At 32.6% G+C, this 25995-nt stretch overlaps 1 protein-coding gene and 1 long non-coding RNA gene across 3 annotated transcripts in view; one reads left to right on the forward strand and one right to left on the reverse strand.

Annotated features, from left to right (window-relative positions):
• The window catches only part of LOC127709668 (extracellular serine/threonine protein kinase FAM20C-like), a 69213-nt gene that overhangs the window by 12951 nt on the left and 30267 nt on the right, over positions 1-25995 (forward strand). For both annotated transcript variants that reach the window (XM_052215299.1, XM_052215300.1), the window contains exons 3-4: positions 15144-15268; positions 17090-17168. In XM_052215299.1, coding sequence (XP_052071259.1) covers positions 15144-15268; positions 17090-17168 — 204 coding nt within the window. The remainder of the gene's footprint in view (positions 1-15143; positions 15269-17089; positions 17169-25995) is intronic.
• Positions 18367-25015, reverse strand: LOC127709682 (uncharacterized). The gene is made up of 3 exons (XR_007985706.1): positions 24853-25015; positions 20557-20643; positions 18367-19385 (listed from the first exon to the last, which is right to left on the reverse strand). It is a non-coding gene; the product is annotated as an uncharacterized LOC127709682 (long non-coding RNA).

The following is a 25995-nucleotide window of genomic DNA, read 5'->3' on the forward strand; positions in this document are numbered from 1 at the left end:
TGTGTTACATTTTGTTTTTTAGTTTGACTCATATGGGTGTAATATTGCTAATAAAACGATTAAATGTAAAAAAAAAAAAACAACAAACAAAACATAGCAAATCCTTTGTATGGCAAATAAATATATAAATGAATTATGAAAGAATCCGTAATTCGAAAACAAATTGATTTTTTGGTAGAAGATATAAATCTTCTGTCGACAAAAAACAAAGAAAAATACAATTAAAAATTAACTAGATGTAAAAGTTAGACATTAACAACATTTTCCATTTATAACTATATAATTGTACAAATTAATCATGTCGCTTTTGTACATGTTATTTTGTATTAATGTTCTGCCGTTTTAAGTAAATAACAATAAGTATGTTACACGTTGTTACAATGCCCCAAGGTTGGGTGACTGTCGTTGCAATGTATTATACATTATGTTACCAAAAAAGTCTTTACTATAATGTATCGTAACACAAAATAATGAAATTACTTTTAGTTAATTTGCTCGAAAAAATGTTCTTGAATAAATTATCATTTTAATAACAATTAATTAGACTTTTAACTTTGTTTATTCTCATAGTTATGGATGTCACGATCATGCATAATTAAAGCACATACAGCTACTTGAATATTTGTTCGCTGTTAGATATCCAAAGCCCCTTTCTCTCTCTAGTTCTCTCGGTCCATACTCGTTCTATAAAAAAAAAATGAGTGGCGCTTTAATTATGGTCTGAAAAGTTTGATCCATTTTGTTTTCAAACCTGTTGGTTTCGAATGGACAAGACCGGATCTTTTATGGTTTACCATACAATATTGGAGGGTGTAGATTGGGGTTTGTAGAATAGAGAATAATGGGCAAAAAATATAAAGAATAGAGAAAATTGGACCAAAAAATAAAGATTAGAGAATAATGAGGTGCTAAAATATAAAGAATAGATAATAATGGACAAAAAGTATTAAGAATCGAGAAAATGGCCTAAAAATTAAAGAAATGAAGGACCATCATCTTGGTTTTGCCCATTGGTGAAGGTTGCACCGTGACCTTCAGTTGTAGAGACCCTTTTCCTTCAGGTTTTTGTAGATATGTGCATCATATAAATATGAAATATTACTCAATTTCATAACTTTATGATCACAGTGCATTAATGAATGAATGTAATTAAATTCGAATTGTGGAAACATGGGAATTTTATGGAAACCAAGCCAACATAAAAACAAGTGTATCAAACGTGCCTCGTGCTACATATACATTTTGTACATTTAACTTTTGTACTCATTTTTGAACCTCCATATTGATAAATATGATAATTATATTGAAAATTACTAAACCGACAAACTATACTGAAATTCTTCCTTTTAAATCACCGACTATTTAAATTACTTTCAATGCACGGAATAATACACCATTATTACGAATAAGAAGTGTTTTATGTAATATCAATGAAGCAGAGTATACCCGAAGTGTAATTAGAAACCCGAATGTTTAGCAAGATAATGCATGGGAACTAGTGTAAAGGAAACATTGTAAAAAAATGTTGATCAATGTTGAGGTTTCATCGTCTGACGTAATACTACACTGAGAGCAAACACGGACATTTTTAAATTAGTACTAAGAAAAATTGCATCAAAAATATTTCTCTTTGTTTGGTTTCTGAAAAAAATGTATAAACATATTGGAGTTTTGAATTTACGGAACAAAATTTCTGGTTTACTCGCCGATGACCACGATATAACGTCGCATCCTATAAAAGAACTAGAAAAATAAAAGATTTTCTTTTATCTTTAAATAATGCAAGAACGATTGGTTAATTTGTTTTTTGCTTTATGTCCAGTGGAAAATATTTCACGAATATCCACGACGAGAACAAAGGAATAAACAAATCTGGAGAAGAGAGAAAAAATGTGCTCGCCGTTCACGTATTATTTTAATATTTTATTTTAGTTTCACTATTTAGACGATTTTGTGAAGAGGCAACACAACTATATACATATTTGTGTTTCCTGCCTAACAACATAAATTTTCTATCCTCGCCTAACACATTTGTTGACATTCTTGAATATGCACCGTTAAAGTCCAGACATTTCCCAATATAGAGCTATAGTCCATGTAAAATATTTTACATTTTATCTACCTACCTACCCTTATTTTTCTGCAAGGAGGCAGGAAACAAGCATATGTTTTTTTGGACATGTTTTTTTTGACTAACTTAGGTACGATTCGTAAGACGTTGTTATCTCAATGTGTTTATTTTTCTATATTTAGAATGGGAGGATGTACATTACATTTCCGTTGTACCCGGCAACAAAGATTTAACAAATCTATAGATTTATTTTCACAAAGATCAATTATATCATCTAGCATTTAATATTTTCTTTATACGTAAAATCAACAACCTTAAAATCTTTCGGATTATAGTAATCTTCAGGGCCCTCTATCCACAACCGTTTCGTATGGCGTGATCGTAGAGTGCTTATCATAAAAACTGGATTATTCGGGTGAAGTAATTGTAATGAATGTGTGATCGATCTTACCCATGAACCCTCATAAATTTAGAGAGAAAAGTGAATTTAGGGCCTAAACTCGCTGTGACTTTGAGATGAAGAACAGCAATAAAAGCGTTTTTTTTTTGCTGTGCATGTACTGATTTTGTGTCATGGATGGATACCCCATATTATCCTCTATTTTTTCTAAATTACAAGTTTTACAATCGTCATGAGGAAAAGGAATTTACGAAGTTATACTTGTTTTATTTGTTATATTTTGATCTTTCTAAAAGTTGTACGCTGTATCAATGACTCACGACATACCTTTGTCTTTTTTCATTTAATTATGAATTCACCGTTTTAGAATTTTAATATCGTTTTGGGAAATATGTTCAGAATCGAGCACCACAACGTTGTGCATGATTGAATAACAATATCAAAACCAATTAATATTCAACGGAATAGAGATATTTTTCTTTTAATGACCGATCAATAAGATTTTCACTATCCTTTTGAAAAAGAAGCGGGAAATAACGATTACGGTTTACGGGTATAAAGTCTGTTATTAGAAGTTCTATTGACCTTGCATGTAGATAACAAGTTGTCTTGTATAAGCAGAGGATTGAGGAGTTTACCCGCCCCATTTGACCAGCAAATGTTTTTGTAGTACATTTCTGATTTTTGGCAGTCTATTGAAATATAGAACTCTGATTTCGTTATACTCCATATGAGCTCATATGGAGTATAACGAAATCAGAGTTCTATATTTTAATTAGACTGTGATTTTTGACTTTTTAATCCCAATTTTTAATTTTAGGCATACGCCCCCCTCCCCCATTACAATTTAAACTCTAGAGCTCTGAGCTACCAGCTGCTGTTGTTCAGCTAGATATAATACATCAAAACCAACACAAATGATACATCAAAACTAACACAACCGATTCAACAACGTTTCATGGATAACTTGTACTCATACGAATTTGAAATATATTTTTATTTTCAGCCCAGCACTAAAAATGGTTTGATACCCATTTTGCTGCCTACCGTCATGTAATTATTAATGAAGGTTATTTTTCTTCTTAAAATCATAATATATTTCTGATATCGGTATTTAAGTACTGGAAAGAAAATGAAGCAAGGAAGAGCAACGCAAATTGGATAATTTGACGCACAAATCGATCTGCATGACGTGTACCGACATTCATTTAGTGCATTTGCACAGTTTCAATTGCACAGCATTTATATAACTTAATTTCATTACATCATATATAATATAATTAAATTCTGGGAGCTTAATCAGCATGTACGCAACAACTGCATGTTGAACGCCGATCAAACATTTAAAGGCAACTCCTTGCCTACCCGCAATCAAACAATAGAGTCTTTGAAAATTACAAAACATATTTTATTGCGTCCATGTTTAGTACCAGATGTTTTTGAAAATTGTGAAAGAAATTGCTCAATTCTTTTCCGATATGATCTGCTTGCATTTTTATTTCAAAACAAACTACATAATTCTTGTAAAAAACACAAATAAACCAGACATTTATTATATTTCAATTTTCAAAAGTTCATTTTATATTGCCACTTCAAAGGACATTATATAACATAAAACACACTGATAATAATACTCGACGAGTCCATAAAATAAATAGTTAAGATATACAGCAAAGTAAAGCGTTGATTTCCCAATTAAACAACAGAGCAACCATGGTTTGATGGTTCGATTGAAGAACAAGCTGACATATGTTTTGGCTTATGACGTGCTGTGTAATACTATCCGAAAAGACAGGCGGTTTAAATGCTGTTTGATATATTTTTCCAATTCTTTGTATTTTTTGAAGTGTTGACATTTTATCTATAGTCTTAAGATTTTCACAGACAGCTGTTGAACAAGTATACAAGTATCTAAACATTTTTACAGGTTCTAAACACTTGATCTTCTTTGGTATTTTAAGCATATAATTAGAGATTATTGGTATTTGAGTAAAATGTTTGTCTGTTTTAAGGTTAATTTCGTACGGATACTTGAAACGGTTGGTTGAAAAACGAATCAAAGCACTCAGAATCCTGATGGAATCGTGTCACTAAAGACGTTTCACCTTTGGCTCTTGAAGCCCTTTTAGTATCAAATGTTTGCAAATTTAAGGCTTTGTAAATTATCCATGTCTTCATTTATTATTTGACCCACTATGTGTAAAGGTCAAGTAGTAATCTAGAATACAAGGTTAACTAGTGGTTTGTCCCTTACTCTGCCTATACCACACATACAAAATGCAACATGTTTCTAAACGAGAAAATGATAGGCTGGAGTATGCTATGTGTTTAAAAAATTTAATGCCAATAAAATTTCACTGATTGAATAAACATCAACGTAATTAGATTGTATGTTGATGGTCGCTAATCTCAGAGGAAGTACGAACAAGTTTAAATGTCCGCATTCGTTTAAAACAAATCAGGTTAAATACAATCCGATTTAACATATTTCAAACTATAAAGGACACTAAATAATACACGGCCAATCTTCAGGCCAAGCAAGTTATTTTTGCTTTCCTAAATAATGAAAAGTTTAATGACCTTACACTGACATTTTTCAAACACCATTTATGTGTACTTATGTACTTATGTATCCCGTCATACTTTGAACGACAAAATTATTTTATTTATTAATATTACTTTTACTGTTAAGTCTGTTTTTTGTAATATACATTTGACGTGACTCTGTACTTATGTATCCCGTCATACTTTGAACCACAAAATTATTGTATTTATTAAAATTACTTTTACTGTTAAGTCTGTTTTTTGTGATATCCATTTTACGTGACTCTGTACTTATGTATCCCGTCATACTTTGAACGACAAAATTATTTTATGTCTACCTGTGCGAATTTCAAACGCGCGATTTTACGCCAGTACTTAAAACCTTCCATCCTTTATGTGTGGATTGAAACCCCTCTTTTTCGATTTTTGTTGTTCATTTTTATACGCCCGTCAAAATTTTGACGGGACGTATTATGGTATACAAATGTCGTCTGTCCGTCTGTCCGTCTGTCTGTCTGTGCGGCGTAAACATGTCGCACCGTAACTTGAGAACGACTTATCCAAATTTCATGAAACTTAAGATAGTTGTTTCTTATGATAGTCAAACGATCTGTATACGTTTTGGTGAAAATAAGATTAAAACTTTTTGAGTTACGGGACTTAGTAACTAAAACGGGTGTGTGTTTTTTTTTCACATGTCGCGCCGTTTCTTAAAAACAATTTATGATTATTGCTTAAAACTTTACACACTTCATAGTTATATTAATCTTAAGATCTGTATACTTTTTGGTGATGATTCAAAATTTTATTTTTGAGTTATTGAGTATTTTGTAAAAAAAAAAGAGGGGGAGGGGTTTTTCACATGTCGCGCCCTATCTCAAAAACGATTTATGATTATTGCTTAAAAGTTTACACACTTCTTAGTTATATTAATCTTAAGATCTGTATACTTTTTGGTTTTGATTCAAAATTTTATTTTAGAGATATTGATTTTTTTTAAAAAGGGGGGTTTTCACATGTCGCACCGTATCTCAAAAACGATTTATGATTATTGCTTAAAATTTTACACACTTTTTAGTTATATTAATCTAAAGATCTGTATACTTTTTGGTTTTGATTCAAAATTTTATTTTAGAGATATTGAGTTTTTTGTAAAAAAAGGGGGGTCTTTGCATGTCGCGCCGTTTGTCAGAAACTATTTATGACTATTTATGACGGGCGTATCATGCGCTCATGGCGCAGCTGTTTATTAATTATGTGAACGTTAAACTTTCATTGTGTTCCGGTGGTTGGAACCCCCTTTTCAAATGGTTGGATCCGCGCCTGCCTTCTCCCTTGAATGATATTGATTGAAGCTGTCATCATCTAAAAGTGCATTTATGTATATAAACCATTCACATCAATCGATTAGGCCGTAACCTATATTTTTTTTCAATGAAAATTAAATAATAAATGTTTGTTTTGTTATAAAACCAAATAGTTGATCTGATCCCAATTTTATATTTAATAGATCACAACATTTTCCATTTAATAAACAAATAATTCTGTTAAAAAATCGAATACTACATTTAAAGGATCAAACAATGTAATACAACTAAAACAAATAATCTGTTAGATTATCAATCTCAAAGTGAGACAACAGCCGTCGGAATAGTTAGTGAAATTAAGTATTAACAGAAGTCCATTACGGTCTAGTAATGGACTTCTGGTATTAATGATTGAAATGAAAAAAGAAAAAAAAAACAAACAAACAAACACGTATTGCCGGTATCTGTACATAAATTCGCTGATAGATTGAATTATAACGTACTGGTTTGCGGACTTTTGAACCCTTTTACTGCAATTCGTTAGGCACTAACGTATCAACTACGGTGGCTTATATATTCTCATCTGCTGCAAGGGGAGAGAACAAAATTAACTATCATCACGTTCTCATTCGTTGTTTTCATTATCACTGAGTGCGACCTGTCACCTGGTTTTCACTTGCCATGACACCGGGTGTCATTTGTGGAGCAGAAACTGATAACCCTTAATTGCACAGAGTACATGAATCCAACTACGGTATTTTGGTGCATGGAGTTGCTTTTACTTAAGTCTTTATGACGTTTTTTGGATGTTATTTGACTTTTCTTGATTCTTTTGGTCATGGCAGCGTTTGTCTTTTTCGAATTATGGTTTTTAATTGCCTCCGTAGTATCGCCTCCTCTAATTTGTAACCAGACACGCTCATACCAAAACGTTTTAGATAGGTAAAGATGCAAAAACACGTGGCATTTAGAATATAAGCTGATTGGCTTAGCGTCTGAAAAAGTTGATTTATCCACTTTGTAACTTTATGAAATGCGAATCGTGCGTGTTTTGTACAACTTTATATATGTTTTAACATCAAATATATTATTACCATGATATATCGGACCGAGTGTATGTGCAAATTATCATACAAAGTGAAATGATTTGTCACAATGGTAGGATCGATTTATAATACATTTCGGTGCATTGTATTATATACCTAGATATGAGTGAGTGGGGCTATATTATATTCTCATTGTCCGTCCCCGTTCGTTTTTTCCATACTACTAGACAGATTGAGTTCATATTTGGTCAACAGCTTGGCAGTGATGATCGAGTTGTAACGTGTGAACACTTTTCGGATTTGTCAGTCTCCATGCTTCCTGTTTTTCGAGACACTTAATTACCATTTGGGGTATGCTTAGAAAGACAACGCGTGTATTTTTATTTGCTATTTTCTGAAAAGTAAGCAATAAGCTAGCTGTTTCAGCTTCAAACTCACTGATATTTTATAAAAAATACCTACAACACATGGGAATTATTATACATGCAAATTCAACTGCATAAATTATTGTGAAAATATAGAAATTATTACATTGTTTATCACGTATATCAATCATATATTTAAAACATATGCCAATCAGTTAACTATTTCTGAATTCAGCAGACGAGAAATATTGTTGTGACGTATCTGTCGTTTGGTGCAGAGTTTACCGCACAACATGCAATGAAAATAGATTAGAAATGCATGGGAAAATTTAATCAGCTTACAACTACAATAATTATCATTCACGTATCGAACTATCAGCTACGTATCTACGAGGGTCTGGATTTAGGAGGAGGGAGGGGTCTTCATTTCTTTTATCTTAATTTAAGGCATTTTTTTCTATTCCTTATAAACTTTCCCCATTATTCTCTATTCTGTAAACCCCATTCACACCCTCGAAGAGTAACAAGGAAAATAAAGAAGAGATAAATTTCTGTCTGTAAGTTTATTCGTGCGACACGCAACGTGAGTTAACACTTATTCTTATACAAGAGCTTCGTCCTAAACATGGATGATATATTTGTCACTTGATGTTAAGCAACCAACAGTCAATCTATTCTATCTAGAGACAAGACAAAGGAGGATTCACGTACGTGCTACACAAAATAAAATAATCCTCCTTATATAAGCTTTGTTTTAAGACTCATCCTGGTACACATAGGCTAAATGTATAATATATATGGATTAAGTTATACTCCGTAGTGAAACATGTTAAGTTTTAAGCTTTTAAAAGTACCCAAAAAAATAGTATATAATATAAGTATATAAAAATAAAAGCTATTATCTTCTAAAGAAAACACAACAAAATAACAATTTAGCAAAGATTTATGTTACTATATTAAACTTAATTTCTGAAAGAAAGAAAAAATGAACAAAGATTATCAATAGAATCACAGCTAACCATAGTTTTAAAGTTATATGCAATATTATTTCTTAGTTAAGGATTCATTGTCATCTGAGGTTGTCACTTTTTGTAGATGAACCGGGGTCACATTTTAATATAATACATAACAAATACTTTATTGTCATGTAAATCATGTACAGATAATTGACATGTATAATGAACACAGTTGTCAACTTCTAAGTCATTTGGTCTCTGGTGGACAGTTGTCTCATTGGCAATCACACCACATCTTCTCATTTTTATATCATATATAATAAGCATATCCCTAGTAATTGTGAAAGCAAAAAAAAAAAAAACCTATTCATATATAATATAAATAAATTAAGGGTCCCCTATCCTCAGTTCTAATGTCTGCTTGATTAAATACGCTAAGCCTTCTACTTCCCTGGAGGTTGATTGGCAGAGAATATGGCTATTGTTTTTTCAATTTCTTGCTATGAATTAAAAATATATGCCAAAAACATGTCAAGGTCAGGTCAAGCTCATGTCGAGGTCATAACTTTTTTTAACTGTATACGTGTTTGAATATTAAATCCAAAGTTTTCAATTTTATTATACATGAAAAAGAAAAACTTGTATAATTTGCTTAAAACTTTAACACCAGAACAAGCGAATAAATATGATTACCTCTTAAAGAGGCCAGCATATATATCTAAGGACATGAGTCCTTACATGTATAGTTTATGGACTATTATAACCTTTATGATGATTTGATTAGTTTAATGAGAACTTTGTTCTATAAACAGTTCTAAAATGATTCACACATTTAAATTTAAATCGAATAATCAGTACACGTGTACGTCTACGTCTAATAGAATCTTGTAATCTGATTAACATTTACATTAAAAGTCAGCAATCATATAAATCTGTTTAATTGATTAATTTTTATATGCTATCCCCGCTTCAGCTTTTAAAATTAATGTGCATTTGAATTAAACTATAGAATATTAGAAATAAAGTTTCTAATGAATCACAGATTATTTAAATTTACTCTTGGACAGGCATCTTTTTACTCCAACTCCTTTTTCCTCTCCAGTGCCAGTAATAATACCCGCCCAGGTCATGTCCATCTTATAACAAATACGCCACAATTATTTTTTAACTTATTATCTAGTACAGATGACAATTTCAGAAAGGATTTCTTTACCTTGAGAATGAATGCATTGGTATTAAGCATAAAAAGAAAAAAACTGCATTGAAATAGCTTTTTATCCTGTTATATAAATGTACTGGAGACATCTTAATGGGCAATATCACTCAAACTGTCTGAGTTTAGATTAAGAAAACTTTTGTGTCATGGAATAGTAATGTATATTTACAACTATTATTCACACAAGACACATTTTTAAGGCTTCATTATCACTGATTGCGACCTGTCACCGGGCTTTTACTTGCCATGAGTAACATACCGGGTGTCATTTGTGGAGCAGAAGCTGATAACCCTTAATTGCACATGCATCCAACTACGGTATTTTGGTGCATGGAGTTGCTTGACTTAAGTCTTCATGCAGTGTTTGGATGTTATGTGCCTGATCTTGATTCTTTTGGTCATGGCACCGTTTGTCTTTTTTTGAATTATGGTTTTTAATTGCCTCCATAGTATCGTCTCCTCTAATTTGTAACCAGAAACTCTCATAACAAAACGTTTTAGATAGGCAAATATGCAAAAACACGTGGCATTTAGAATATAAGCTGATTGGCTTTGCGTCTGATTTCTTTACTCTGAGAATGAATGCAAGGGTATTAAGCACAAAAAGAAAAAAACTGCATTGAAATAGCTTTTTATCCTGTTATATAAATGTACTGGAGACATCTTAATGGGCAATATCACTCAAACTGCCTGAGTTTAAATTAAGAAAACTTCTGTGTCATGGAATAGTAATGTAAATTTACAACTGTAATCCACACAAGACACATTTTTAAGGCTTTAAGTTTTAAAAAGTGGGAATCTCAAAAACAGAATTCCATGAAAAACACAAGAAATAGAGAATAAATGTGAATGTTTGTTTAAAGATTTATGTATTAAAATAAGAATTTGACGCATTTAGGTAAGCGTGACGTATATCAGATAGATTTCTACAATACATTAAAAGTCACAAACCTTTAAATACATTTAGCGGTACATTACTTATTTCACAGGACGTCAACCCTGTAAAATATATATTTTATTATAGATATACTTAAAATTTTTAAAGCTTGAAACTGCACTCCTCTATTCAGTGATATCAAAATGGCTTTGTTTTTTATGCCGGTCTCTTTTATGGCTGACTATATGGTATGGGATTTGCTCATTGTTGATGACCATACACACCCTATAGTTGATTGTATCCTCGTTCTTTGGTATCTGATGGAAAATTGACCGTTTGACAATCATACCAAATCTTCTCATTTTTCAATTAAACAATAATACATAACACATCACAATCTAATTCTTCTAAACACCTATCCTCCTTTTTGACATCACACAATGCGATCGACTGATTACCAGCTTTAACAAAGAAATATTTACCCCTTCATAGAACATGAAAATTAACCGAGGATTCGGGGGTTTGTACTGCTCAATCTTTAGTTTTCTGTGTAGTGTTATGTTGACTGCTGTTTTGTCTTTGCGTGCGGTTCTCCCGATTTATCGATTAGGTTTGTAGTACCAATTTACAGCAGAAATATTTGAGTGCGTGAATCGTGCATACACAACACCGATGTTATGAGTTCGATTCCCGCTCGTGGCAGATGCGTTCGACTTCAATTATAATTGACTTTTACTATCAGCATTCCTGCCGATGTTCAATTGTTCTGTCGGGACACTTTGGCTTCCTTTACCTATAAAACTGACCGCCATGATATAACCAATAGTGCTCAAAGTGGCGTTAAACACCAACAATCAATCAATCAGTTGTGCATACAAGTTTAATTTGCATTAATGTTGCTTAATGATCTGTAGATTCTTTATGGTAGCTTATTTATAAAAGAAACCAACTGGCCAACAGATTTTTTCAGCCAAAATATATAAGAAGATGTGGTATGAGTGCCAATGAGACAACTCTCCATCCAAGTCACAATTTGTAAAAGTAAACCATTATATATAGGTCAAAGTACGGCCTTCAACACGGAGCCTTGGCTCACACCGAACAGCAAGCTATAAAGGGCCCCAAAAATGACAAGTGTAAAACCATTCAAACAGGAAACACTTATTAACCACATCAACAAACGACAACCACTGAACATCAGGTTCCTGACTTAGGACAGGTGCAAACAAATGCAGCGGGTTTAAACGTTTTAATAGGCGCCAACCTTCACCCTACCTGAAACAATAGTGTAACATCACAACATAGAAAGACACACTATAAAATATCAATTGACATGGCTTAACTCAATCAAAAGACATATTAACAAAAACAAATGAACATACACTGAACGAATAAATTTGATCTATGACACAATGTAAATACAAAATTAATATTAAGTTTATGTTACCACTGACTTATATAGCTTTTAATGATTGGTACTCTTTCAGTTTAAAGTACATAAGGAATATAGATGTTTACGTTCTACCTACAAAGACAGGAGACTTCACTGCAACATCGTATTACACACTAACAACCTATGCCCTTGAGTTACTCATATATGTATAAACCCGTATGAATACGGGTTTATACATATATGAGTTACTCATATATGTATAAACCCGTATTCATACATCTGTGAGTTACTGAAGGGCATTGGCTTTGGTGTAAACATTTGACGTCTAATGACAATATTTGTGTATTCGACAGTAAAGATAGTTACGAAGTAAATCCAGTAATTATTATAATAATAAATAAATAATAAATATCATTATTGTTATATCAACATATTTTAAAATTTGAAACAGCACTATTCTATTCAGTGATATCAAAATGGCTTTGTTTTTTATGCCGATGTCTTTTATGGCTGACTATACGGTATGGGATTTGCTCATTGTTGATGACCATACATCCCCTATAGTTGATTGTATCCTCGTTCTTTGTTATCTGATGGAAAATTGACCGTTTGACAATCATACCAAATCTTCTCATTTTTCAATTAAACAATAATACATAACACATCTCAATCTAATTCTTCTAAACACCTATCCTCCTTTTTGACATCACAGAATGTGTTCGACTGATTACCAGCTTTAACAAAGAAATATTTACCCCTTCATAGAACATGAAAATTAACCGAGGATTCGGGGGTTTGTACTGCTCAATCTTTAGTTTTCTGTGTAGTGTTATGTTAACTGCTGTTTTGTCTTTGCGTGCGGTTCTCCCGATTTATCGATTAGGTTTGTAGTACCAATTTACAGCAGAAATATTTGAGTGCGTGAATCGTGCATACACAACACCGATGTTATGAGTTCGATTCCTGCTCGTGGCAGATGCGTTCGACTTCAATTATAATTGACTTTTACTATCAGCATTCCTGTCGATGTTCAATTGTTCTGTCGGGACACTTTGGCTTCCTTTACCTATGAAACTGACCGCCATGATATAACCAATAGTGCTCAAAGTGGCGTTAAACACCAACAATCAATCAATCAGTTGTGCATACAAGTTTAATTTGCTATAATATTGCTTAATGATCTGTAGATTCTTTATGGTAGCTTATTTATAAAAGAAACCAACTGGCCAACAGATTTTTTCAGTCAATAGATATAAGAAGATGTGGTATGAGTGCCAATGAGACAACTCTCCATCCAAGTCACAATTTGTAAAAGTAAACCATTATAGGTCAAAGTACGGCCGTCAACACGGAGCCTTGGCTCACACCGAACAACAAGCTATAAAGGACCCCAAAAATGACAAGTGTAAAACCATTCAAACAGGAAACACTTATTAACCACATCAACAAACGACAACCACTGAACATCAGGTTCCTGACTTAGGACAGGTGCAAACAAATGCAGCGGTTTTAAACGTTTTAATAGGCGCCAACCTTCACCCTACCTGAAACAATAGTGTAATATCACAACATAGAAAGACACACTATAAAATATCAATTGACATGGCTTAACTCAATCAAAAGACAAATTAACAAAAACAAATGAACATACACTGAACGAATAAATTTGATCTATGACACAATGTAAATACAAAATTAATATTAAGTTTATGTTACCACTGATTTATATAGCTTTTAATTATTGGTACTCTCTCAGTTTAAAGTACATAAGGAATATAGATATTTACGGTCTACCTACCAAGACAGGAGACTTCACTGCAACATCGTATTACACACTAACAACCTTTGCCCTTGAGTTACTCATAGATGTGTAAACCCGTATTCATACATGTATATCTGTGAGTTACTGAAGGGCATTGGCTTTGGTGTAAACATTTGACGTCTAATGACAATATTTGTGTATTCGACAGTAAAGATAGTTACGAAGTAAATCCAGTAATTATTATAATAATAAATAAATAATAAATATCATTATTGTTATATCAACATATTTAGTTTGTGACAAAAACAAAAACATGTCATAAAAAATAAATATAGCAAAGAAATAACAATAAAAGCTCGGTTGTCTAACTTTGACGTTGTTGCAAGATGTTTCGATTTGCTCATACAATTATTTGATTAATTACATCCATTTATTACTTCCAATGTAATGTATGGTTAATTATATCAGAAGTCTTCTTCGTGTACCGACTACCATAAAAAACTACTGGTTTTCCATGTCAAATTTGTAATTCCATTTAGCAAATTTTAAAACCAAAGTGGTAGTTCGACAATACGGACTTAACATTTCGTCGTGTGAATCATAAAATGATGTTTTTACCATTTGTCTAACTGTTGGGAAATTGAATATGAAGTTTAAAAGCGCAGTATCATAAACATTTGATAGAGACATAAAAAGTTATATGGTAATTGAATTTACGTACATGAAGAGTAACTCTTTGTTCGACTGTTTTTTTTTATAAACAAACAACTTTAAAAAAAAGCTCTGACAAAAACTCGTAGGGTGTAAAAATCTCATGTTTAGGTTGAATAGGGAGATAGACCATTGTACTTGGATATCAAATATATTAATTATCTCCATTTTTATAAAAAGTGGCCGTAGAAAGTTTCTCCGTATTTGATGTTTTTGTATGCTCTTATGTTTTTTTTGTTAAGTTATAGCGATGAGACGAAGAACATCAATTAAAGCGCTGTTCCTTTGCTTTTTGTGTTTTTACTGTGGATATACTGATTATGTGTCATGGATGGGTACCCCATATCCTTTCTTTTCTATTATATATAACACGATTAGACTTACATGACGAATTTTGTTCTCGATCAGACTCCTGTAGAAGGTGTTGGACAACGTTTAAATTCTTTTAAGAAGATACTTCTAATGGAGAAATCTATTTTTGTTCTGTCTTTACAGAGGTTATATGACAAATTGGGAGAAGTTCCATAAAGGAATTCACCAGACAGCTTTATACGACCCAAAAGATCAAAGCATTGATGGTTTGTTAATGGATATGACTAACGAACCAATTATAGATGTAGGTAAGTAACAAAGAAACAGGAACCGGAATGTTACAAATATCTATTACCAGAATATATAAATTTCTTACTAACATTTTGTCAGATTACAAACCTTAACAGCACATTATTTTATTTACATCGTTCGTCTATACAGAATATAATATTGGTCCAAAGCTTATATTTTTTTTTAAAAAGCAGTGCAAGTTTGTACCCACTTTCGAAATTACAAATGTTGACGTATTTTATTAGGCTTTATCCCAAATCTCTAATTGGTTTATTAAACAACAATCAGTATAAAATCCCCATGTAATTCTTCTGAAAAAGCTACTTTTAATATTACAGAATGAGTTGAGTTGATGGTATTCTCGTTTACCCCACATTTTTTAGTCATACATAGTAGTAATAAAGTAAAAGAAAACAAATTTCATTAAACGAAAGAGGAACTATATCCGTACGAAAACCAAAAGGCGGTAATCTACTTGTGGTAACCGGAAACACGCCATACCCTTCCAGGGCAGTTGAGGTTATTCCCCCTTAGTATTTAGTTGGGTTGGTGTTTCTCAATATTTTATTTTCTGTGTAGTGTTTCGCCTTTCGTCTGCTGTCTAAAACATTTTTGAAAGACCGAGAAGATACTAAGGTGCAAAGAAATATCATAGGGTCAATAAAAACAAGACATCACCATGGCTAAAAAAGAAAAACGACGAAAAGACAAACAATAAGAAAATACTACACAGAACATTAAAGATTGAACAACATGAACTCCGCCCAAAGGTGGTTGTGAACTCATGTGATCTGGAAGAGTAAGTAGTTCCCGCCGACTTATGATTTTGTTTGGCTTCTTGGTATGTTCGTTCTTTTTTTCTAGCGATATGACCGCGCACCATGGACGTTAACCACGCATGTCTTAAAAACAAAATATCAATTTAAACAAAACTTGCTGAATACAAATCGTCATGTTCACTAAATGTTAATATAATTATAATTTTAATCAGTTGTTTCGTAATTTTATTTCTGATTAGATCAACAGTTGAAGTTGTGAGAAAACATAAAGCTTTCCAAAGTTCTCGTATGTCTTCCATTTGCTGTGACAGCAGACGATTAATTATTATCGCACGCGACTTCGTTATTTCATTATAATGCCGTTAATGGTGATTGTTTTGAATAAAGAAACATGTTAGGGTACTTAGTGCAGTAATATAACAGATGTTTTATCGGGAGTTTTTTTTATGACACATGACTAGGTGACAAGAGAGTAATCAAATATTCACAGGTAATTTTTTTTAACTATGTCGTGTTCATCAAATATTGATCATATTCTAATGCCTTTCGAAACAAGAAATGTTTAATCCGATTTATTCAGTTATAAAATGAGGAAGGTTGATTTAACCTTTGTGATATGCATGAATAGATGTTGTAAATTTGTGAGTTCGGTAAATATTCACGGTAATGACTGCATTGATAAAGCCGTGACAGATTTTCACCTTGTGCACTTAGTTGTCTTTTACTTTTTAATCTTGTCACACGAAAGTGCAAATGTTTTGCATTTTATTTAAATCTTAAAAAATGTAGTTATTGGTTTTTTCAATCTTCGATGAGCAAATTAAATCAGCAAAAACTACAAATTCATTATTGAAACATATATAGATTTATATATATTTTTTTATGATCATTTTATATCAGTTTTGACCTGTCTTTATTAATTAATGCAGTCATAGCATACGCGTTTTTCTGTTTAATTTTTTTGGATTTGTGCATGGCAAAAATACAATTTTACGTTAATGTAACACTATACTCTTATAAAATAGAAAATAAAAAAAATATTCCTCATTTTTATTATAGAAATGAAAGAAGGCGGTACACAACTGAAGCTGATTATAACTTTTAGTGACGAAGGACAAGCTTTATTTAAACCAATGAGGTATGAAATTTATTACCCAGATTCAAACACATTGATCAAAGATATGAAATTGGAAATGAAAAAAAGGATGATCTATAAAATGCGTCCTGGTTGTCATTAAACTCAATATTCATGTGTTGAATACAAAATATTTCCATTTAGAAAATGAGACCGTTTCAATAATTCAAACGTAAAATATTTTAGATATGAAGTTATTTAAATTTAAATGACAGATTTATAAGTTTGATATTTTCATGGTAGCTTAATTATTGCCTTCTTTAAGAGATTTTTATGATATTTGTACAGTGTTGCAGAACCATTAACAAAACACATAAGTCTTGCAATGACAGCTTTTTATGTATACCGATAACACATTAAATGGTTTCTTTGCTTATAAATATAACACATGATTACACCAGAAAAATATACTAATTAAGTTCACACCACATTAGCTTAAAGTACGTGCAAAAACTACGTATCATAAGGATATACATGTAACATTTGGAAAAACTACAAATGAAGAAGGCATAGGTGAATTAAATATTAATAAGTGATTAATTAAAAACTTATTACTTTTGTATTAGTAAATGTATAAGTCATCAAAATTACCGTTTATATGTTCTTTGTTTGTTCTATCAGAATCTAATGGACTATGGAGAATATTTTCATAATGCATTCACCAACATGTTGTGATTGGTTAAATACGTCCTTAACAATGAACTTTCAACAAATGACGTGATGTTAATCTAATTTTGGAATAAGAACAATCAAACTACCCATTGTCTGAAAGATTCTGAAATAGCTTCTGGAACACCTGAGATCACACTCGGTTTTTGAAGGGCTTTGTGTTACTCGGTCTTTAGTTTTCTATGTTGTGTTTTGTATACTGTTAACACTGGACACTTTTAATTTGCAAAACACTCATTTGCAAATCCGCCGCCGCCTCTCCTTAGACCTACAGTGTCGTGTAAATAACCAAAATGTGCGGAATTACATGGGATTCAATAATTTCATTGCTTTTCTGCTGTTATTATTATATATATTTTGTAATTTGATTTAGAAAAACATGGGATTTTCAATATCCCATGGGATAGGGCAAATCCCATGGGATTGACCATTATCCCATGGGATTTTGATTAAATCCCATAGGATTTTTTTGGGTCCCATGGGATAATTGTAGTCCCATGGGACAACAAATATCCCATGCGACTATAATTATCCCATGGGATTTTTAATATCCCATGGGACAAAATAAAATCCTATGGAATTCAAATTATAAATATACAGTAATGTGTATGTTACAATGAATTCTGTTTGGTAGTAAAAAGTTTATAATATATATATGAGTGTATTTTGTTTTTTTTCATTTTGTCACAAACATGTTTTTAATTTGTTTATATGACAATAAAGATTATTATTATTTTGGAAATATAATAATATTTAAAGTCAAAAAATAAAATCCTTTAACTGAAATAAAATGATGACGTCTTAATAAAAGAAAAAAATATTGATTTGAAATCTTTGTCTTCTTTGTTTTATTATGAAAAATAGAACTGAAAAAAATATTTCATATTCTGACTGAATAAATTGACAAAGCACAGTTAATAGTTTACTCTTTTCATGAGGTAAAGTTTTCTTTGTTATAGTTCCATTGCAATACATGAATATGCAAATGATTTGAATCTTATTCCTTTGTGGTGTTCATAATATTACATTTATAAATTTATAAAATAAACACTTTTCCTGTTAAGTTTTAGTTTTCTTGTTTCAGCTTGCTATGAACAATTATTCAGTCCACTATATAAGAGTCAAGTAAATAAATTATTTCATCCACTAGAATATTCCTACAATTCTTAGACAAAACATTTTTGCAATCTGTTCTTCAAAAATCTTCCTCCGTACATCTTTATTGGATGGAGTGATTTAAATGAGTGGACAAAGCAAGTTCATTTGGACAACAAAATACTAATATATTTTTTCATTCCTCCCTTCTTTCAATTGATAATTACGTTGTTGCATTTACATGATTAAGTTCTTGAGCATCTATGATCATGATGATATGACTCCTTTTTGTTTATAGTCATTATGTTGAAATTTCCTCTTTCTTATGTAGGAAAAAAAACACATTCCATTTCAAATTAATAAAAAAAGTCACACTATGTAGAAAAATATCAACTTTAAGTTTGCTGTTCAGTATTGACCTGTTGAATGATGATCATGAAAACCAAGATGTCTGACCTACAAATACACAAAACTCAAAAATTATAAATGAAGAGAAATACAGCAATAAAATGGCTATTTTATCATGTTTATGTACATTTTGATAAAAATTTCATTTGAATATTTAAAATTGTAAGAACTCTTATTTCAGTGCTTTGTGTCTATGGTTTTCATATTAGTTGTTTTTTGTGCCTTGTTGCAGTCTTTTGAGTTAAGCCAATTGCAACAAATGTTTACAGTTTGTTCAAATGTTGTGCTGTTATTAAAACCACTGTCCCAGGTTAGGGGTGGGTTGGGTGCTCACTAAATGTTTATTTTATTAGTTGATATTTGCTTTGAATTAGCTGTCAGTAACTGTGAGTACTAATAGATCTGTATGTTGAGTCTTTTTTGTTAAAGGGAAAGAATAAATTTCCAGCCACATCGGGTCTGTGTTTTTGGTAGCTGTCTTTCTGCTTTGTTGCATTCTAATGAGTTAATAAAATTGAGAATGAAAACGGGAATGTATCAAAAAAACCTGACCCAAGAGCAGAAAAAAACTCTTTTCAACTGATTTTATAGTTTTTATATTGAACTGACACTTACACCAATGTCCTTAATTAGAGGAGGATTTGGCGCCAGCAAACATGTTAAACTATGCCACATTTTGTAAGTGTCTGTCCCAAGTCAGGGGTCTATTATTCAGTGGTTGTCAATTGTTGCTATATATCATATTTGTTTTTTGTTTATTTTTTTGTGCAAAAATCAGGCACTTAGCTTTCACCTTTGTGGTGTTTCCCCCAAGCATGTTTAGCATGGATAGACACCATGCCCTTTTTAAATGACGCCATGCCCTTATTGAATTGTTCTACATTTGTTATTTCATGGCCTTTTATGGATTACTATGCAGTATAGGGTTTGCTCATTGTTGAAGGCTGTACAATGAACTAATTTTGTTAAATTTAATGTCATTTGATCTCTATTGGAGAAAAGTCTCAATGGCAATCGTACGGCTTCTTATTTTTATATCAACCCTGCCATATTTTGCCTGTCATTATTTACAGGTCATCATTGGCCTCTAATAAGTAATTGCATTGCTTACATCCACTTAATTGAACTCTGGTGGATAGTTTTCTCATTTATCATACCACATCTTATTTTCATAATAATCATTATTCAAGGGCAATAACTTTTATAGAAGTGGACTTACCATTTAGGCTTTGTTGACGTCTGTAAATCTATTTTTGTTGATAATTTCTTTTGTTTATAGTTTCCCTTTATCTTTAATGTTCTTGCCCTACACATAAAAGGGTAAACATTATCATTTAATGACAATAACTACTATTACATAATGAGTAGGCAACTGACAATTTTGGATCATTTGTATCTTGTCTTGCTCATCATTTTTGCTTGATATTATCAATATTCTATGAAAATGAGGTCACAGTAATATTAAACTTGGCAGACAGACATCTTCTTATTTTTATATGACACCTTGCAGTCATTCCATACACCAACAAGTAGACATATGCTTATAATATCTGATAAAATGAATAAAATGCTGGGCGCAGCTTGATACGACCCCCCCTTAATTTTTTGAACCCCCTCATGATTCATCACCCCAAACTCAATCCCAGCCTTCCCTTTGTGGTATGGTACCTTGCAGTACAATTTCAGAGAGATCCATACACTTATACACAAGTTATTGTCTGGAAACTAGAAAAATGCTTGTTTTTTTGGCCCCTTTTTGGCCCCAAATTCCTAAACGTTTAGGGCAATTACCCCAAAACTCAAACCCAGCTTTCCCTTTGTGATATGGAACCTTGTAGTACAATTTCATAAAGATGCATACACTTACACACAAGTTATTGTCCTGAAACTAGAAAAATGCTTGTTTTTTGCCCCTTTTTTGGCCCCTTATTCCTAAAATTTTGAGGCAATTACCCCAAAAATCAATCCCAGCCTTCCCTTTGTGGTATGGTACCTTGCAGAACAATTTCAGAGAGATCCATACACTTGAACACAAGTTATTGTCTGGAAACTAGAAAAATGCTTATTTTTGGCCCCTTTTTCCTAAACATTTTGGGCAATTACCCCCAAACTCAATTCCAGCTTTCCCTTTGTGATATGGAACCTTGTAGTACAATTTCAGAAAGATCCATACACTTACACACAAGTTATTGTCATGAAACTAGAAAAATGCTTGTTTTTTGCCCCTATTTTTGCCCCTAATTCCTAATATTTTGAGGCAATTGCCCCCAAAATCAATCCCAGCCTTCCCTATGTGGTATGGTACCTTGCAGTACAATTTCAGAGAGATCCTTACACTTGAGCACAAGTTATGTCTGGAAGTTACAAAAATGCTTATTTTTGGCCCCTAATTCCTTAACTGTTGGTACCATAACCTCAAAATCAATCCTTATGGTAAAATTTCATAGAGATCCATTCACTTAAACTAAAGTTAGAGTGCGAAAACCAATGTGTCTTATGACGACGACAACGCCAACGTCATACCAATTTTTTGGGGTCGTATAAAAAACCAAGAAAACTTAGCATTGACCAAAGAACCATAAAATGCGATCATGGTTATATGAATCTGCCAGACAGACATGCACACCTTACAATCGTTACATCCGCCAAATATAATTTACCTGTTGCTTAAAGCATATGATAAACTGACAAAACAATGCAAACTTTTCATTGACCAATGAACCATGAAAATGAGGTCAAGGTCATATAAAACATGCCAGACAGACATGTGCATCTCACAATCATTCCATTCACCAAATAAAGGGGCCTTATTCATGTTATTGCTTACAGTATCCGAAAAAAACCACAAAAGCTAAACATTGTCCAATGTACTATGAAAATAAAGTCAAGGTAAGATGAAACTTCTCAGTCAGACATATGCACCTTACAATCATTCCATACACCAAATATAGTTGACCTATTGCTAATTTGAAAATAAGAAAATAGAAAAACTGACCAAAAAACAAAAAAATAACATTGAGCAATGAACCATAAAAATGAGGTCAAGGTCGAATAAAACATGCCAGACTAACATGTACATCCTTAAAAATTTTCATACACCAAATATACTTGACATGTTGCATACAGTATTAGAAAAACTGGACATTTTTACCTAGGAATAGTGATGTCATGGACTAGGAAAATTAGTCTGGGGACATAAATTACTGACATCGGACTAAATATACTAGTAAATTCTGTATCCATGGACTTTTTATACTAGTTATATTTGTCTGACCAGACAATTTATCTCTTACACTAGTTCTCAGAGAGACATGTCACCTTACCTTGACACATTATTCTGACTCTGAACAAACCAGTATTTGCTCTTACTCCTTAATAATACTGCCTGCTAAGGGGAGAAGCAGCAAATACCAACTTTAAAGTCTTTGGTTTTACCCGGTTGGGTTCAAAATAAACAACCTTCTGCACGTGAGGTGAACACGCTACCACGAGACCAGGCAGTATAATATAAGGAGTTTACCCAAGATTTAAAGTTTCCAAGTTTTTGCAAAAACTGGATCAAAATCATCATTGAAAAGCAATAACTTTTTAATAAGATTTAAGTTTCTCTTTAATTATTACAGTTTTCGAGATAAAAAGGCAAATTCAAGAAATATGAAGAAAAAAAAAATGGTTAAAATCTGTATTTAAGGCAACAACTCCTATGAGCTTTGATGCAAATGGACAGTAGATTTTTTTTTCAACATTCTGAACATTTCTACCCTTGTCAGATATTGTCTATCTATTTTAGCCTTTTGTAGCTTATTACGCAGTTTGGCTTTTTAGCCCATTGTTGAAATCTGTACGGTGACCTATATATTTGTTAACTTCTACGTTTTTAGTTTCTGTTGAAGAGCCGTCACATTGGCAATGATACCATATTTGTATATGTTCTTGTCATGTAGGTGTAAGGAGACAACCTTTTCGATTTTCTGGAGGGATAAAAAGGGGAGACAGATTTTTTATCACCTGGCCTGGTAAGTTTTTCAGGGTTCGTAAGGATAGAAAACCCGGCAAATTGTAACAAACCCCTGTGGTAAAACCATATTTGCCAAAAGATTAGTCCAAATAATTATGACGTCTTGCAAGGCTATTTTAACTTTTTTCTGGGCACGTAATAGTCAAAGTTGTGACTGAGTGCGGAAATATGAAGATAGATAGATAGAAAAATTATAAAGGGACATAACTGAAGAACGGTAAAAGTGACGCTACCCAAATTTGAACTTGATCTGAGTTTTGTGGAAATAAGCATTGTGTTTAAGTCTCATAACATTTGGTTGAGGCTAACTTAAGTAGAGAACAGAAACTTAAAATTCAGCAATTTTTCTATTTGTAAACACGCATAACTCTAGAACGGTTGTGTATAAGTTTTATAACATTTGGTTGAGACAAACTAAAGTTAGAGAACGGAAACGAAAAATTCAGCAATTTTTATGTTTATAAAGGGACATTACTCAAGAATGGTAAAAGTGTCGCCACCAAATTTCGTACTTAATCTGTATTATGTAGTAATAAGCATTGTGTATAAGTTTCATAACATTTGGTTGAGGCAAACTAAAGTTAGAAAACGGAAACAAAAAATTTGTACTTGATCTTAGTTTTGTGGTAATGAATATTGGGTATAGGTTCCATAATGTTTGGTTGGGGCAAACTTAAGTTACAGAATGGAAACTAAAAATTTGCAATCTTTCAATTTATAAAGGGGCATAACTCAATAATGGTTAAAGTGAAACTACCCAAATTCAACTTGATCTGTGTTTTATCAGTGGAAGTCAAAATTAAACATTGCATTGTATAAAGCATTGATTGTAGTTGATTCAACTATAATAATGGACAAAGGAAGATAATTCCAATTTTAAAAATTACTTGATATTTAGAAGAAAATAAAAATTTTGCAATTTTTCCATTTATAAAGGGGCATAACTCTAGAACGGTTAAAGTGACGCCACCAAAATTCAAACTTGATCTGTGTTTTGTGGTGATAAGCATTGTGTATAAGTTTTATAACATTTGGTTGAGGCAAACTTAGAACAGAAACTAAAAATTTTGCAATTTTTCCATTTATAAAGGGGCATAACTCTAGAACGGTTATAGTGACGCCACCAAAATTCAAACTTGATCTGTGTTTTGTGGTAATAAGCATTGCATGTGTATAAGTTTTTACTTTAACATTTGGTTGAGGCAAACTCAAGTTAGAGAACGGAAACCAATTTTGGGACGTACGGACGTACAAGGGTAAAACTTAATGCCCCCACCGCTACGGCGGGGCCATAAAAAAATAGCCTTGCTAGACGTCATAATTATTTGGACTACCAAAAGATGTAACCTATTACCTAATTCTTACTTGTTTGGGGAAGAGGGGATTACGTATCCGAACCACTATTCAATCTAAATCAGTGAACTGAATTATTGTCTTTTGCAGTAGTCCGAGTCGACATCTGTAACTAATCATGCAAATTGATAGTCAACAGTATACCTTTTTCAGAATGTCAGTTCACAAAGAATCACTGGTGATAGGGGAGTGTAACCGATAAATTGATCCTAAATCAGATAAGATTTTCCAAGGACAACTAACACAATACGTCCTTGGATTTTCCCAGTAACGGAGAACCCCTTTCTTTGAGTGAATATAAATAGTGACGGGGGTCTCACAAACAAATTTAAATCTGAATTACAGGAACATCGATTAGCAAAGTAAACTTACATATTAATCTCGAAGCTATTTACGGTAAAGACAGACTGTGCCCCTGATATTGGAATTAAGGTATTATACATTTGTGTATTTTACTCGGGGGGGGGGGGGGGGGGGGGGGGGGGGGGGCACTTCCTATATACAAGGTGATAGGACGTGCCGCTGGAATAGGTCACTTTGTCCAGCTTGAAAATATGGGAATAGGACTGGGGAAAACTATTAGAAATATATGATAAGGTCGATAAAGTTCCAATTACTTGTATATGAAAAGCCCTGTCATTTTTTCACAGCCGAAAGTCTCGCCGTAAGTAAACACTACATACAGAATCTTAGCCTTAAATATTCCACTTTTCCAACACACCCCACGAAAACCAACCAATATGGGAAAAGGTTACAATTTTACCCACGCAATATATGAAAAGGTATACATTTTTAAGATCTGAATTATATTAATAGGGTGGGGTAACAGAACCCCAGCGACACCCCCTATCAATTAAGTATTGAAGTGCCCCCCCCCCCCCCCCCCCCCCCCCGGAGGTATTTTACTGCTACAAGATATTTGATTTGCTAATCACGCACCCGTTGATGAGCAGAGAACCATACTTTCAAGCCAGGGGCAGTCTATACTAACAGTTAGTATAGAAAGTACCTGTAAAAAGGCAGGCAAATCCTAACAGTACTGTAACTTAATGATACATGTATATCAAGTTACAGCACCTCACCCAGCACAGTTAGCACACTGGTGTGTGTCAGTCTTATAATATAAAACTGCGTAGGTTCATATCGTTTGATTCAACGTTTTTCCGGATATTTTTTAGGACCGTTGTCAACATTGTCAAATCCGACCTGCCACTTTGCAACCTGACCTTCAAAAACATAGTTCGACTAAAAACAATGCCAGTCAAAACTGCTTTTTGAGACTGGGCG

The sequence above is a fragment of the Mytilus californianus genome, unplaced genomic scaffold (genome assembly GCF_021869535.1).
Source record: "Mytilus californianus isolate M0D057914Y unplaced genomic scaffold, xbMytCali1.0.p SCAF_7, whole genome shotgun sequence".
In the NCBI taxonomy this organism is placed as follows: domain Eukaryota; kingdom Metazoa; phylum Mollusca; class Bivalvia; order Mytilida; family Mytilidae; genus Mytilus; species Mytilus californianus.